General features: G+C 41.3%; 1 protein-coding gene across 10 annotated transcripts in view; it reads right to left on the bottom strand.

Annotated features, from left to right (window-relative positions):
* LAMA2 (laminin subunit alpha 2) overlaps window positions 1–16550 on the bottom strand; it is a 1204230-nt gene that overhangs the window by 423294 nt on the left and 764386 nt on the right. For all 10 annotated transcript variants that reach the window (XM_033936921.1, XM_033936924.1, XM_033936922.1 and 7 more), the window contains one exon: window positions 13256–13392. In XM_033936921.1, the coding sequence (XP_033792812.1) occupies window positions 13256–13392 (137 nt within the window). The remainder of the gene's footprint in view (window positions 1–13255; window positions 13393–16550) is intronic.

Here is a 16550-nt window from a genome sequence, read left to right as displayed (position 1 = left end):
ATATATCATGTTTCGTCTCTAGAGGTATTCAAATCTAAACTAAAAACCCACTTCTTTGAAGCTGCTTTCAACTCATAATTCCTACTCACTATTCAATACCTATTCCTATGGTATCATTCCTTCTACCAGAAACTCCCCAATCCTAAGATGTCCTGTCTGTCTATCCATATTAGCGTGTAAGTTCTTCTGAGCAGGGAGCGTCTATTGAATATTAAATGTACAGCGCTGCATATGCTTTTCAGCGCTATAGAAATGATATCCAGCAGCTCTGTATTCATGTCTGTAGCCTCTTCATTTGTTTTCTGGGAAGTAAAGGGAGATAAGTGCTATACAGGGCAGATAAAGGAGGAACCCCTTATCTATTGCACTGATATGTTATGCAGCATCCTCCAAATGGCAACAGAACCCACAAGAGAGGGGTTTATATTCGGCTGGTGCTTACAAATAGAGGAAATGTTTCATCCAGGTATGTGGATTATCCTGTGTATAACAAAATTTATATGTTAAGGTAAATTACTGTAGATTGTGATGTCATCATCTGACAAGATGGACGTGCGAGTTAGACTCTCTTCACTCTCTTTTTCAAACATAGTTCCAGACAAAAGTTAACAAATAATTCCTTCATTTCAAACAACTTTGCGGAACATTAAAGATGTCAAATCAGAGGCTTCTAATAACATTACATCATGTTCAAAACGATCCAAATTTGAACCACCGACACTGGAGAAAATGGCAGTTAAAACATCTGGAGCAGCAAATGAGCTTTTGTTAAAGGAGATTCAGGCTCTAAGAGAAGTTATTCAGAGTAGTGAAGACGCAGAGGGATTGCGAAGATCTACAACGTGACATAATCAGGGTCGAGGAATGGGCTGCGATATGGCAGATGAGGTTCAACGTGGACAAGTGTAAAGTGATGCATGTTGGTAACAAAAATCTCATGCACCAATACAGGATGTCCAAGGCGGTACTTGCAGAGACCTCCCAGGAAAGGGACTTGGGAGTTCTGATCGACAAGTCCATGAAGCCGTCCGCGCAATGTGCAGCTGCGGCGAAAAGGGCAAACAGAATGCTAGGAATAATAAAGAAGGGGATCACGAACAGATTGGAGAAGGTTATCATGCCACTGTACCGGGCCATGGTGCACCCTCACCTGGAGTACTGCGTCCAGCACTGGTCACTGTACATGAAGAAGGACACGATACTACTTAAAAGAGTCCAGAGAAGAGCAACTAAGATGGTTAAAGGGTTGGAGGAGCTGCCGTACAGCGAAAGATTAGAGAAACTGGGCCTCTTCTCCCTCAAACAGAGGAGATTGAGAGGGGACACGATCGAAACATTCAAGGTACTGAAGGTATTGACTTAGTAGATAAGGACAGGTTGTTCACCCTCTCCAAGGTAGGGAGAATGAGAGGGCACTCTCTAAAGTTGAAAGGGGATAGATTTCGTACAAATGTAAGGAAGTTCTTCTTCACCCAGAGAGTGGCAGAAAACTGGAACGCTCTTCCGGAGTCTGTCATAGGGGAACACACCCTCCAGGGATTCAAGACTAAGTTAGACAAGTTCCTGCTGAACAAGGACGTACGCTGGTAGGGCTAGTGTCAGTTAGGGCGCTGGTCTTTGACCAGAGGACCGTCATTTGAGCGGACTGCTGAGCATGATGGACCACAGGTCTGACCCAGCAGCGGCAATTCTTATGTTCTTATATCCTCTCAACATTCTGAAACTACAAGAGAACTAAAAGCGTTATGATTTTTATTGTATTACTAGGCTTTAACGGGTGCTAGAATAGATGTGTCTGTCTGTCTTTCTTTCTTTCTGTTCCTCTTTCTCCTTGGCTGCTTTCTGTCTGTCTGTCTTTCTTTCTGTCTCTCTCTCTCCTTGGCCGCTGTCTGTCTGTCTCCCTGTCTGTCTGTCTTTATTTCTTTCTTGCTCGCTCCTTGGCCGCTATCTGTCTGTCTCTCTGGCCCCCTGTCTATTTGTCATTCTTTCTGTCTGTCTCTCCCTGGCCCCTTGTCTGTCTGTCTTTCTTTCTCACTCCTTGGCCGCTGTCTGTCTGTCTGTATGTCTTTCTGGCCCCCTGTATGTTTGTCATTCTTTCTGTCTGTATCTCTCCCTGGTCCCTTGTCTGTCTGTCTTTCTTTCTGTCTGTCTCTCTTCCTGGCCTCCTTCATATCTCTCTCTGGCCCTCTGAGCAAACCAAGATTGCTGCCTGCCCCCACCCCCAGCACACCCCTCCCCCAAAGCAGCCCCTTTTCCCTTTCCCCCTCCACTTCTTTCTATCTGTCTCGCTGTCTCTCTCCCTGGCCCCCCTGCCTATCTCTCTCTGCCCCCCCCAGAGCAAACCACGATTGCTGCCTGCCCCCCAGCAAACCCTCCCCCTAATGCAGTCCCTTTTCCCTCTCCCCCTCCACTTCCCTGTGCAGCAGTAGCAGCTGGACGCCTCGCAGCACCTGGAAGGACACCCTCCTGCCGTTGCTCTCACTGCCGCAAGCCGCTGCACGCCACACGCGCCGCAAGCCTCTGTGCACCGCAAATCAAATCTGGCACAGAGTCAGAAATCACGTCGGCAGGGATCACAAAATTGTAAGTGCGCATGCGCGTTTAGGGTTTTATTACAGAGGATATATTATGTTGATATTGAAAATAAATAAAATTTCATGGAAAAAAAATTACTGTAAGAAGAAAAGGGGTATGCTTTTAAAAAGAAGAGACTGAGAGCATCACAAGCCAAAAGGGATTGCCAAACTGGGAGAACAGGGATGGATATCTGGAAAATAAAGAAAGTAGGTAGGGTGGCGATGGAACAAATAAGAGGAAATATAGCAGATGCAAGATATTTTTCAATTATATCTGTGCAAGGGGAAGCACAAATTTGGAATAAGGAAAGCATGGAGGAAGAACCCCTCATTAACAGCAGAGCTAATTATGGTGATGAGGTAACGACCATACCATTTTCAGAAGAGACGATTTTTGAGGAGCTTTTAAATTGAAAATTAGATGGATCAAAAAATGATGATAGAGCATTATGTGCAAATAAGAGGCAATTCCACTAAAGACACTAAGCAGTAGGTGCCCAAAAATCTGAGCTCTGTTCTAGTACTCTGTAACGGCAAATTTCTGCTACAAATCCATTATAGAATTCTAGCATAAGTTGGCAATAATGTCCCTAAATGTAGACAGAAATAATTATGCCAGTTCTATGGCAGGGATAAATGTTTGCACCTAAATGCGGCCCTTGCTCATGTCTTGGTAGTAGTAGGTGCTTTGGAAATGGGAGTGCCTGCCACCCTTTTCCACCCTCTAACTGGGTCCCATAAGAAGCACAAGGCCATACACTGACATACAATTGCCTCCTGTGTATTAATGCCATGGAGATGTTTAAATGTCTCTATCATATCCCCTCTCTCCTTCCTTCCTTCCAGAATATACATATTTATTTATTTATTCATTCAATTTTCTATACCGTTCTTCCAGGAGAGCTCAGAACGGTTTACATGAATTTATTCAGGTACTTAAGCATTTTCCCTGTCTGTCCCGCGGGCTCACAATCTACCTAATGTACCTAGGGCAATGGGAGGATTAAGTGACTTGCCCAAGGTCACAAGAAGCTGTGTGGGTTTGAACCCACAACCACAGAATGCTGAGGCTGTAGCTTTAATCACTGTGCCATACTCTCTCCTATTGAGGTCTACAATTCTGCCCCCATACACTTGAGATGTAATGGTTGTTTTGTTTGTTTTATTTTTGCAAGAAAGTGCTTATAGATATGACTGTCTATTCTAGATTGCGAATAAAGACTCCCCAAGAACCTGCTCTACTGCTCAACTCTGTGTGCTGTTCACTTTTCACTGCCGGGACATTTTTTGTACTGTACTAAAAGGCAAGATGCATCCAATGTATCATTCATGCAGATGGCTGTGTGTCAGCTTTTCTGTAATGCTTATCCATTCGTGCAAAAGGCATGAAGAGAACAGAATTGAACCCCACCGCTCAAAGATGATCCTAACATCTGCTCGACTAATACTAGATAATGAGTGTGCCGAGAATGCAGATTTGTGAGCAAAATATTGAAGAGTGTACATTACAGAAATACTGTCTAAATCAACATGCATACAAGACTTTAGAAAACCCCTGAAAGTTCTCGGGTCAATATTCAAAGTGATATAATTGGCCAGAAATAGATGCTGACCAGTTAAATTGCTTGTTCTGTGAAATCCGCTAATTTTCAGCAGCATTTTAACTGGGTATCGCTGCTGAAAATTAACAGTTAGCGCTTAAGTGAAATTAACTATTTGGGAGGCATTTCAGGGGTGGAGTCAGCACTTGGCCAGTTAAATGCAGATACTCCTTTTGTTAGGATAATAAATAACAATGAGAAGACAAAGAAATCATTATGGTTTTCTAGCAAAAATGGTTATTGTCATAAATTATATGAAATCGCAAGAAAGGGGAAGAGAGGCAGCAATATGTGGAAAAGCTAAAATAAGCTAGGAAAGTAGTGGGAAATCCAAAATGTTAATACACTAAAACAAGGAGATGACATTATTTAAAGATATGTTGGAGGCAGAAGATGCTTAAGCAGGCTGCATGATGGATGTGTGAAAGAGAAGTTCCTCTTTATCAGGGGTAGGGAACTCCGGTCCTCGAGAGCCGTATTCCAGTCGGGTTTTTAGGATTTCCCCAATGAATATGCATGAGATCTATGTGCATGCACTGCTTTCAATGCATATTCATTGGGGAATCCTGAAAATCTGACTAGAATACGGCTCTCGAGGACCGGAGTTCCCTACCCCTGCTCTATATATTCCATATTTTCAGATTTAATATGTTTAGTTATTCTGCACACTCAGAGAGCCATTTTTGAAAAGGATGTCTTCAAGAAGACCGGTTTGGATGTTTCCTGCTAAACATCCAAAGTCGGAAGCACATAAACGTCCATTTTCGAAAGCCAAACCACTAAATGCTTAACTTTATACTCCATTTTTGACCAAAGAAATGTCCAAGTTGAAAATATCCAAATCCAGACTATTTGGATGCAAGAGGGGCCAGCATTGTGATGGATTGGCTACACAGACATGCCAACAGAGCAGTGGGGCACTGCTGTGAACTTCACATAAAGTGTTCCAGATGTACATCTCACTATAACTCTCTTATAATTTATGCTGAGTCCTCCAAAACTCCCCAAAACCTACTAGACCCACCTATCTACCATCCCAAAAGCCCTCATTGCTACAGATGGCACCTAAATGGCAGCAGAGTAGGATTTTGGTGGATTTTAGTGAACTCACACTTTCTACCATAAATGTAATGATTAGAGTGGCATATGGGCCTGGGTCCTTCTCTCTATGGTTCACTAGCCCAGGGGTAGGCAATTCTAGTCCTCGAGAGCCATAGAGAGAAGGACCCAGGCCCATATGCCACTCTAATCACTACATTTATGGTAGAAAGTGTGAGTTCACTAAAATCTATCAAAATCCTACTCTACTGCCATTTAGGTGCGACTTGTAGCCATGAGGGCTATTGGAATGGTAGACAGGTGGCTCTAGTAGGTTTGGGGGAGTTTTGGAGGGCTCAGCATAAATTATAAGAGAGTTATAGTGAGATGAATGAGTAATGGAGAATTTGAATCAAGCCACTTGGGAAGTTTCTGAATTTAAAATAGAGCTACATGGAGCTAGGGTATGCTTTTGGAATATTGTAAGAAAAAACATATTCCAAGGGGGCTGAGGATTGTTAAAGAACTGAGATTATTTTTAGAAGATTAAGATTCTTTGACCAAATAGGCTTCCATTTTGAACAAATGTTCACTTGACCTTATAGTTTTGATCACTGAGAAAACTAGAGTTGATGTTGAGCGTTTTCAAAGTGATATGGACATCAAACTGATTGAATTGAAGAAAGATTTTACACAAGAAAAGTTTGGCCAATTATATCCGTAAACAAATAAGAAGGCTGAGCAATTTAAATATGATTTGCAGTGATCTAAAATAAAAAAAATACAAGCAGGATGAAAAGGATTATAACACATTTTTGGTATATTCCTGGTTGAACTCTGAGTATGTTTGCAAAGGTGGCAAGAAGAGGAGGGGAATAGTAGATACTGGGAATTTGTCAGAAGACTCTGGAAGTGATATTTTAGACCAGTGGTTCCCAAACCTGTCCTGGGGGGCCCCCAGCCAGTCAGGTTTTCAAGATATCCCTAATGAATATGCATGAGAGAGATTTGCGTATAATGGAAGTGACAGGTATGCAAATCTCTCTCATGCATATTCATTAGGGATATCTTGAAAACCTGACTGGCTGGGGGTCCCCCAGGACAGGTTTGGGAACCACTGTTTTAGACAAACGGAGACAACAGAAAGAGCAATTGGTGAAGTCAAAAGGAAGAATAAAAGAACAAACCAATGTCATTCAAGAACACCTGACAATGCGTTCTCAAAGAGGGAAGAGCTATCAGTGATTAATTTGTCTAGATATCAACTGATATCTTGTGAATTGTCTGTTCAACAGAAAGGATTGTATTTCATGCCAGCAAGTTATTTGAAGTACTTTTTATCTGTACCTAACATCTTAAATTTTAAAAATAAATGTTCATTGGAAGGAACTGAAACTTCTTTGATGAGGAAGAGATCTAAGAGGACTCCTCCTACTTTTTTCAGCCCGGGTTTATTTACCATACATATATACAATTGATCATTAGAGATTGTGAGCAACTATTTGTGACTAAAAATAATTTTCATCAACATAATTGCTCTAAAGAAGAATTTGCAGTGAAATGATCCTTATGATACAATCTAGACATCGTGATTAGAAGATCTGATAAAAGGGAAGCATTAGTAATCCTGAATTTTGATGACTATGAGACCGAAGTCATAAAGCAGCAATAATCTTGTGGATCCAATTATAAGAACATAAGAATAGCCTTATTGGGTCAAACCAATGGTCCATCTAGCCCAGTATCTCATCTTCACGGAGGCCAATCCAAGTCACAAGTACCTGGCAAAAACCTAAACAGTAGCAGCATTCCATGCCACCGATCCAGGACAAGCAATGGCTTCCCCTATGTCTGCCTACAGATCCAACTGCTTTACTACAGTTAGAAATACAATAACTAAGATAGCGGTTCTGAAGCAGGTTATCTGACCTTTTCTGAGTATAAATTTTTGAATGTACAATATACAAAGATTCCACATATTTATCTATTTCCCAAAATACACAAAATTGTAAATAATTTACCTAGACAGCCCATTGTCTCCAGCAAGGGTTCCTTATTGGAGACCTTTTCTACGTTTATAGATTGTTTTTTTAGACCTTTGGTAAAACATACTCTTTCTTATATTAAGGATTCTTATATTAGGGAAAGAAGTAAGAGAAATTCTGTCAGTTACATTTTTGGTAATACTGGATGTGAAGTCCCTATATAATAATAATAATTTATTTTCTTGTATACCATCCCACCAGCAGTTCACAACAAAGGAACTGAGACATTTCAGTTAAAAAGTACAATTTCAAAAACACACAGCTACTATGAATGCATCAATTAAATACATCAATTAAAAGGTACAATTAAAATACATAACCTAATAAAACACATTCTTAAATATATAATTTAGAATCAACATTCCTGTTATCAAATAGGTAAGTTTTCAGTAGTTTCCTAAATGTAAGATAAAAATAGGCTTGAGAAATCAACGGACATCCAGGAATTCATCTTCCCTGCCTGATATTCCAACGTCCTGTCCCAAAAAATCTTATAATGACAGGCCCTTGAGGTAGGGAAGATGAACATACCTGAATTTCTGGTACATTTTATTGAATACATACAATGATTCCGCAGAATGAGGCTTTAACAGTGAGGGAAAAATGTTTGAGACAGAATCCTAATGAGCATGGGATCCCAGTAACCTTTTTGACAGATTTAGCTGCCATGGTGATGAAGAAAAATTATTTTCACTATCGAGAACACTTTTTCAGCAGACATCATGAGTAGCGATGGGTGCCACTATGGAACAATGGGTGAAGATTGTTTTTTCAACCAAAGTGAAATTGTGGCTCCATTATATTTATGATATCTTCATGCTTTGGTCAGGGACAAGGGATCTTTTAGAAAGTTATTTTGAATGGTTAAATACAAGGCATCCTGCTATTAAATTTGTTATGACAGATGAAGACAGCCATATTTCTTTTCTTAATGTGTAAGTATACAAAGAAAATTTTCATTTAGAACTGTGGTACATAAGGAAGACACACAGGAACACATTTTCACATTTTGATAGCTGACATCCTCCATCCTTAAGGAAAATCCTTCCATTTTGCCAATTTTGTCAGTATCAAAGTGAAACAGTGTGGTAGCCTTGTTAGTCTGCTGTTTGAGATAATAAAGGTAATACCTTCTTTAGATCAGAAATTAACAAATATAAGCAAATGTTGACAACTGCCAGATATATAAGTGAAACATCAAAGCATTCCAGTGAGAGTCACACAGGTGGAGCAAGAGGTGGATAAGGTGAAAGAAAAAAAAAAAAGGGCTGGTTGGGTAAGAGACAGAGACATGGGCAGGTGATAAAAAGAAGATAAAAAGTTATAAAAATTCATGGTCTGTAATGTAAGAGGAAGCCAAGGTCCTTGTTGAGTCCTGTTTTATGGGTATCAAAATGTTTTATCATTTTAATTTCAAAGGTTTTACGTTCCTAGATTGTTAAAATTTCTTTTCAGTATTCTCATCATAAAATCATTGATGCAATCTTCTGGCTTGTCGAAGTGTTGTCCCACAGAGGTAATAATATCTTGGTTAGCATTACAGTTTTTAATATACCGTATATACTCGAATATAAACTGGGATTTTGGGGCCAAAAAAACTGGCCCAAAAATGGGGGTCCCAGTTTATATTTGAGCCAACACCCCCTCCCAGAATTATTTCCAGCCGCCACCATTGCAAGGCCCTGCACCCAGCCCCCTCCCTGACCTAGACTCATAACTCATCTGCCGATCCCATCAAGCAGCCTGTTGAAAGTCTTAATATTGTTGTACGGTACAGATACTATCATTTTCTACCCATCCCACCTCTCGGACCCGCCATTCCCCACGCGGCAATTGGGACAGCTTTTTGCAGGCGCTCTGAGGCATCCCTGGCCGGCTTACACAGATGTGTGTGCACAGTCGCCACCGCTTCAGCATGCGAAGTGAGCTGTAGCGCGCCGGGTGACCGGATAACTTTTACACAACGCCCCGCCCCCCCTCATGCTCCAGCTCCCGCTCTTCACCAACACAGCAACAAGAAATACAGTGTGGCTTCCTCCGGAGGGGAGGCCTTGGCACCTGCGGAGGTGGTAAGAGAAGAATTGAGAGAGGGAAACTACTATCCAGTCTGTGCACATGTTACATTTTTAAAATAGGGAGATCAGGGACACTCACAGCCTCTCACAAAAGGTCGGAAATAGTTCCTTGTTTCCCTCTAAGACCAAAGCTTTCTATCATCATCTGTATTTATATAGAGAGGACAATTCCGTGCCATTTAGCAAAAGCTCCCATCCCTCACTCCTAACAGTATTATGCCTTTTGAAAGGTTCATGATATGCTAGCTCCCCAACTATTGCATTTATAGAGAGGCCAAGGATAGCTACTTTTTCCTTAATTTTTGTATTGATAAACTCAGAACCCTTCTCTCCCCTGTCATCTATAAAGAATAGCCCAGTGACTCTCAAACTGTGTGCCACAAAAGATTCCCAATTTTTACTTTATTATTAAAAATTCCCTTCATAAGTATACACTAGGATAGATTGCATACACAAGAGTCTGTTATGAGCATCTGGGAGCGTAAAGATACAATCACCCAGACAATCATCTTTCTTTGACTTGATTGGTCCTTGAAAACTAACTGCAAGTAATTTTATTTTTATTTTTTTGAAAAACCACGAATACGGTTTTTAGGCAGGGGAGACAGGAGAGGGCAGCCAGAGCGCCAGCGAATGAAGGAAATCACTCGCTGTATGCTCTGACCGCCTCTTCCTGTACTAAAGTCGGGCTTCACCAATCAGGCCTCTCCTGCTTGGTCATTCGCAGTCAGAAAATACTGCGAATGACTGGGACTGCGAACCGCCGACCGTGAATATGCGGGGAGCACTGTACATACGATAATCCTAGTTTTAAGCATCAGGCTTGTTTCTCCAATGTAGCACCCTTCTTTTCACTTTTTGCATTGAATTATATATATATATATATATATATACCACATTGGAGGATGAGCATGTGAAGGAATCCCTTATGTTGAATGTTTTTCCCATGGGGTTCTGTGAAATGCATTGGCAAAGTTTGCAGTTAAGTATATTGCATGGACTTGTGCCATTCTCTTCCTTGTGAGTTTGTGTTGTGAGTGCATTTTTCACCAGATTTGTTTTAGATTAGGTAGCTGTTGGAAGGCCAGCATAGATGGAGCAGGGAATATTTCTTTCAGCAATTCATTCTTCTTTAGTAATGATTGTATGTTTTTTATATTTTTCTCAGTATTTCCAGCTCTGAGTTGTATGTTACCACCAGGGGAATTCTTTCTGTGTGTGTGCGGTTGTTTTTTGTTTTTTTGTCTTTGTACTGCAATAAGTCTCCTCTGGGCATTTCAAGGGAGGAGGAAATATTCTTGGAGATTTTGGAGTTCTATCCTTTTTATTTTAAATATTCAGTCAGAGTTTTAAGGTGTTTATCTCTGTCTCAAGCAGATATGGATGTGTGGTTTGGCTGTATAATGGATCTTTTTTTGTATGTGAGGAGTGGAAGGTGGAGTTGTGGACATCTGTCTATAGGTTTACTGTAAATATATGTTTGTATAAAGCCATTGTTGATAGAAACTGTGGTGCCAAGAAAGTTGACTTTTTCTGAGGAGTAGTCAATTTTGAATTTGCTTGTCGGATGATGTGTACTGAAAAAATTGTAAAAAATATGTGTCTCTTCTCCCTCAGTCCAAATCATAAAAATGTCATCAATGTTATCTGTAGTATTTAAGGGTTTTTGTCTGATGTGTATCCAGAAATGTCTCTTCCAGTTCTGCCATGAAGAGGTTTGCATATTGTGGTGCCATCCAGGTACTCATAGCAGTGCTAATGATTTGCAGATAGATATCATTAGAACATAAGAACATAAGAATAGCCTTACTGGGTCAGACCAATGGTCCATCTAGCCAATATCCCGTCTTCATGGAGGCCAATCCAAGTTACAAGTACCTGGCAAAAAGCCAAATAGTAGCAGCATTCCATGCCACCGATCCAGGGCAAGTAGTGGATTCTCCCATGTCTGTCTCAACAGCAGTTTATGGACTTTACTTCCAGGAACTTGTCCAAACCTTTTTCTTAAACCAGCTACATTAACCGCTCTTACCACATCCTCTGGCAATGCATTCCATTGTTAAAGCAGAAATAGTCGAGTTAGAATGAATTTGATTAAGGTTGTAATAGCTTCCGGTGAGTATTTGTGGTCCAGGGAGGATATTTGTAGGAATTTTTCACATGCAGATAAGCCATCTGCATGGGGAATATTGCTATATAGTGATTCTACATCCATTGTGACTACCAGTGCTTTTGATGGTAGCTGCATGATATTGTTTAATTTGCTCAGGAAGTCCGTGGTGTCTTGCATGATGCTCTTTGTCTTGTGCACTAGAGCAGTGTTCTTCAACTGCCGGTCCGCGATGCAATTGATGCGGTGTTATCTGCGGGCCGGCTCCCTCTTCCTCATTGCCGCAGTGCACAAAGCTGCAGGCAGTGGCTCCTAAGCTCCTAGCCTTCTCTCTGAATTGCAATGTCAGAGGGAAGGCTTCCAGATGAGGCACGGGATGCGCGAGGAGCCGCTACCCGCGGCTTTGTGCACTGCGGCAGTAAGGAAGAGGGAGCCGGCCCGAAGATAATGCCAGGGACAGCATATGGCCAGGCGGGAGCAGGGCAGAGAGTAGGGCACAGCATGGAGGGAGGGAGACAACAAAGGTAGGGGGAATTATTTTATTTTTGAATTTAGTGATTGAATTGTGTCAATTTTGAGAATTTATGTCTGCTGTCTGTATTTTGCACTGTTCAGGAAAAAATACATTTGTTTCTTTTTCTCTGGGGGTTGTACTGCATGCAGAGTCTTGCATCTTAGGGTTTGTTTGTATATATTAATACTTTTAGTTTTTGGTCCCGTATTTGCATAGGGGTTATCTGTGTTCTGGTAGGAATGAATGTTGAGAAGCATACAGTATGCTTTGTGTATGTGGTTCAGTTATGTTCCAGCAGCGAAGCAAGTGTCATGTCTCTGAACATCTGATTGCCAGGCTGAGAACGCTGATGTCACACACTGCTGCAATAATTTTTGAGGCTAGAAGCAGCCATGTTGAGCACGAAGCAGAATGCAGTAACCAACAACAGTAAGTTTGCTTGGAGCAGGGGTTGTTTTTGAAGTTTTTCAATAACTTAGAGCATTGCTACCTGTATTTTTTCAGCAACAGTCCCTTAATCCCTGAATGGGATTAAAACCCACTATACTTCATAGGCGTCGGAACAGTGGAGGCCACAGGGTCCATGGTCTCCCGCAAAATTGGCAGTCAATGGTTGGTGCCTGCCCTCCCACCCATTTCCTAATTTTGTCCTTTAAATCTTAGGGGCAGCTGCCATTCTACTTCCGGGGGCAGGCTTGCTCATTGACGCTGCATGGCAACTGCCCTGAAGGGGTTGGAGACAGGAGCTTGTGACAGGATTCCACTGGGGTTAGGGTGGAGCTCCTGGGCCCCTCCTCAAGCAAATAGTGTTCCGCTGCCTATGCTGTAAATAAAATTTACCGATTCCCTGCTTGACCCTGAGAGTGTGTTTCTAAAAATGTTTCTCTAGACTCAGACTGTAAAGGAGAATCCTGTGGTCATCCTATCTACCAAAAGGAGGCGACAATACATAGTTAAGAATAATGGAGCATGCATTACTTAAACATGCCTTAAACTGCATAGAATGATTAGTAATATGCTAATACACACTAGTACATAAGGCCCTGAATTTGATAAAATGTTGATCTCAGTGAGCATGCCCAGTGCTCATCAGCTAACGATAGACTGCCTATACTGCTGAGGTACACCCACCCCAGCAGTCACGTTCCGGATCCTTAACACATCTCAAGAGCACATTCTAGAATTGGCCTAATGCTTGGTTGGTGCTAGTCCCCTACTAAACCACGCATACTTTACCCAACAGGCTTGGCCTGTTTCTGTTTTTAGCACACAACGCGTAAAGATTAAGCTACTCACCTTGCACCCACTGACAATGCTGTGGCCCCAGGAATTTGGAGCACATTTATCACATCTTTCCCCTATGGTATTGGGAGGGCAAACACAACGGCCTGTGTCTGGGTCGCAGTTGTTGCCAACATGGGGACAGTTGCATGCTGTGAGGGTAAACAGAAAGCAGCATTAGATAAAAGTGTATTTTGTGAGCACAGGTCTTTAATCCGACTGTTCTGATTTTTTTATTTTCACTTTTTTTCCAGTTTATGTTTTATTGTTAATTTCATTCATTGATTTGCCCCTTGTTTTGTTTTACTTTTAACATTTAAATTTCTCCAAAATTCTATTGCTCAACGGTTCCTCCTTTCTGCAGCTATTCCTATCTCTCTTCTTTGCTACCTTTCAAAGTCCTTAGATCAATGTAGTCTTGTTAGAATGTTTATTTTATTATTTTTTCTTCTATTTCTATTTCTTACTTTTATTACTCAAATAATTGTTATTTTTCCAGGTACTTCAGTTAGATTATGAGCCTTCGGGACAGTAAGGGAATTTCTAAGTACCTATTCTTTATTTATTTATCTTATTTTTATTGTATCCTTTAATGTATATTTCTCTGTAAACCTATATTATTTATAATTTTAATGCACACTATTGTCTATTTTCTGTAAACCGCTTAGAATCCTAACGGAGTTTAGCGGTATATAAGAAATAAATTACATTACATTACATGGTCGTCTTGCTTCACCGTTGGATTCCCAGTAGACAAAAGTTTTATACAAGGGTTAGAGCAGCAACTTGCAGAGGTAAGCACACCATTTCCGTTCAAGTGGAACATGTCATTTACATTTAAATTGCACTTAAGTGTCCTTTCCTTTCCATTTCCTCACCATATTCTTGACCCTTTGCAACACTTTAAAATATTGATGTTATTTCAAAATGCTTCGTTCCAAATTTCAGAACCTTCAATAGGGATAATTCAGTTCCTAAGTGCTAGCTACTAGCAGGTGATCTCCAGTGTGCTAAAAATCTATAATTCACTTTGGACGGAATGAGTTAGTGTAATTAGCAAGGGAATGTATATGTTTTGATCTCTGGACTTATGGTCTAAACCAGGGGTCCCCAAGCCCTGGTCCATGGCCCACTAGCAGGCAACGGCTGTCTGACAGCCAGGCCATGAGAGATCCTTCATCCCTCAGCAGAACCCCGCTGACCCTCCGACCACAAGGCCCCAATATACCTCCGTTCTAAAAAGCAGCAGCAGTGGCAGCACTGAATAGACTGCTTCACTGCCTTCCCCGGGGCCTTCCCTCTGCCACCATGTCACTGATGACATCATTAGTGATGCGGCAGCAGAGGGAAGGCCCTGGTGGGGAAGACAGCCTGTTCAGTATTGCCGCTGGTGCTGCTTTTCAGAATTGAGGTATGTTGGCACCCACAGTCGAAGGGTCATCGGTAGGGAGGGAGGGATGGAAGGGAGAGATGGAAAGGTGCACAAGGGGATGGGTTGGCAGGGTCATCGGGGTTCTTCTGCATGCATGTCACTGATTTCCATCGTCCCCAGATGGAATCATTTGGTTGCAGGAAAACAAGCTTTGGGCTCCCACTGATTCTGCATTATGGTAAATTGTATAATTTCTATTATGATAGTATAACTTAATAATAATAGAAATGTAATGTATATTGTGTATAAAACTGCCCTACGAACCTACCCCAATTCCTACCCTCCATCCCCCCAACAGTCTCTGGAAAAATTTGCTTCTATAAAAGCGCACCTTGGTGTCAAAAAGGTTGGAGACCACTGGTCTAAATCAAGAACAGATAAGAAGTAACAAATCTGAAGGTTCTCCCTTAGGGATCTGATTTTTTTTGTCAGCACCATTTCGGAGTGTGGTACCAGGGTGAAGGGGCAACTGGAGATTTCTCCATTTAGACCAGGATTTGGGTGTGCAGAGGTGGGAAGGAGGGATGGAGGGATGGAGGGGAGGAGTTGGCGGGGGAGCTTTTTACAAGTGTGAAGAGAGATTTTAGTAAGAATGTATGAGAGCTGATTGAAAAGTAATGAGACTGCCTCTGGTTTTCTTTCTAAGACATAGACATGGCAACGCTGTGCTGGTTTCTGTGAAGCTCATACATCGATGTTTCTGAGCCTGAAGTTGGACTGCCGTAGTCTTAATTGTTGGGTCACAGTGAGAGGAAGAACTTCGTATGTTTCATCATGGCAGATGAGGAAGGCGTATCTGTGAGAGAAGGCCAAAAGTGTGTGATTGAATTTTGTGTTAAATTTGGAAAGAGCGGTAATGAAACTCTTGAAATATTATGGCAAGCTTAGAGTAGTGAAACAATTAACCATGCTGTGGTACTCTCATAGACACATCTTCCTCATTTGCCATGATTAAGCGTACAAAGTTCTTTCTCTCGCTTAACTACATAAGTGCTAACTCTTTCCCCAGACCACCTACAAATTAGCTGGTTTCAGCTTAAGTGCTCAGCATGGATATTCAGTGACACTATTTAGATAAGTACTGCTGAATATTCGTGGTTATCCCCAGACAAGCAATTTAAAAAGCTAGGAGCCTCTCCTGACTGTTTAAATTGCTTTGAATATTGGACATACAACGTCTATCATGCAAGTTAATGGCTGATGTTAACCAGATGCAAAGAAGATTTGTACATTTGAAGATACATTTGTACATTTGAAGATACATTTGTAACAATGTATCCTCAAGAAGAAGATTTTGTATCAATGTATCTGCATGTGGACTTCATTTTACATAAATCAGGATTGTCCAGGTCAGGACACACTCAGTTCCAATGGTCCCGACATGGGACTTTTCTAACATAATTGCAAAACTGTATGTGAATATACTGACACACGTAGTGGGAGCTGCCATTTTACAAAGTTGTTTTAGGTGTCATCGATTCGTGTTCGAGTCCTAGCGACTTGATGAATTGCAAATCTAAAAAGAAATTGGTTTTGTGTTAGTCCAGAAAGGCCCTCCAGCATCATCCCCATGGTTGTTGTCAACGTGTTCAGTCATCTGATTGCAAGTTGCCCTCTTTGCCTGGTTCCTTCGATCTTCCCAAACATGATGTCCTTCTCCAGTGATCTCTCTCTGACCAAAATAAAACAGTCGTAACGTCATCATTTGGGCTTTGAGAGACTTAGCTGGTTTGATCTCTTCCAGAATTGATTTGTTATTCTTCTAGTGGTCCATGGCACGCCTCAAATCCTTCTGCAGCACCAAAACTCAAATGAATCAATCTTCTTTCTGTCTTGTTTCTGTACTGTCCAGCTTTCGCATCCGTAACTGACCACTGA

The sequence above is a fragment of the Geotrypetes seraphini genome, chromosome 3 (genome assembly GCF_902459505.1).
Source record: "Geotrypetes seraphini chromosome 3, aGeoSer1.1, whole genome shotgun sequence".
NCBI classification, from domain to species: Eukaryota; Metazoa; Chordata; class Amphibia; order Gymnophiona; family Dermophiidae; genus Geotrypetes; species Geotrypetes seraphini.
The sequence above is the reverse complement of the archived record's forward strand: the minus strand, read 5'-3'. Positions and strand labels throughout refer to the sequence as shown.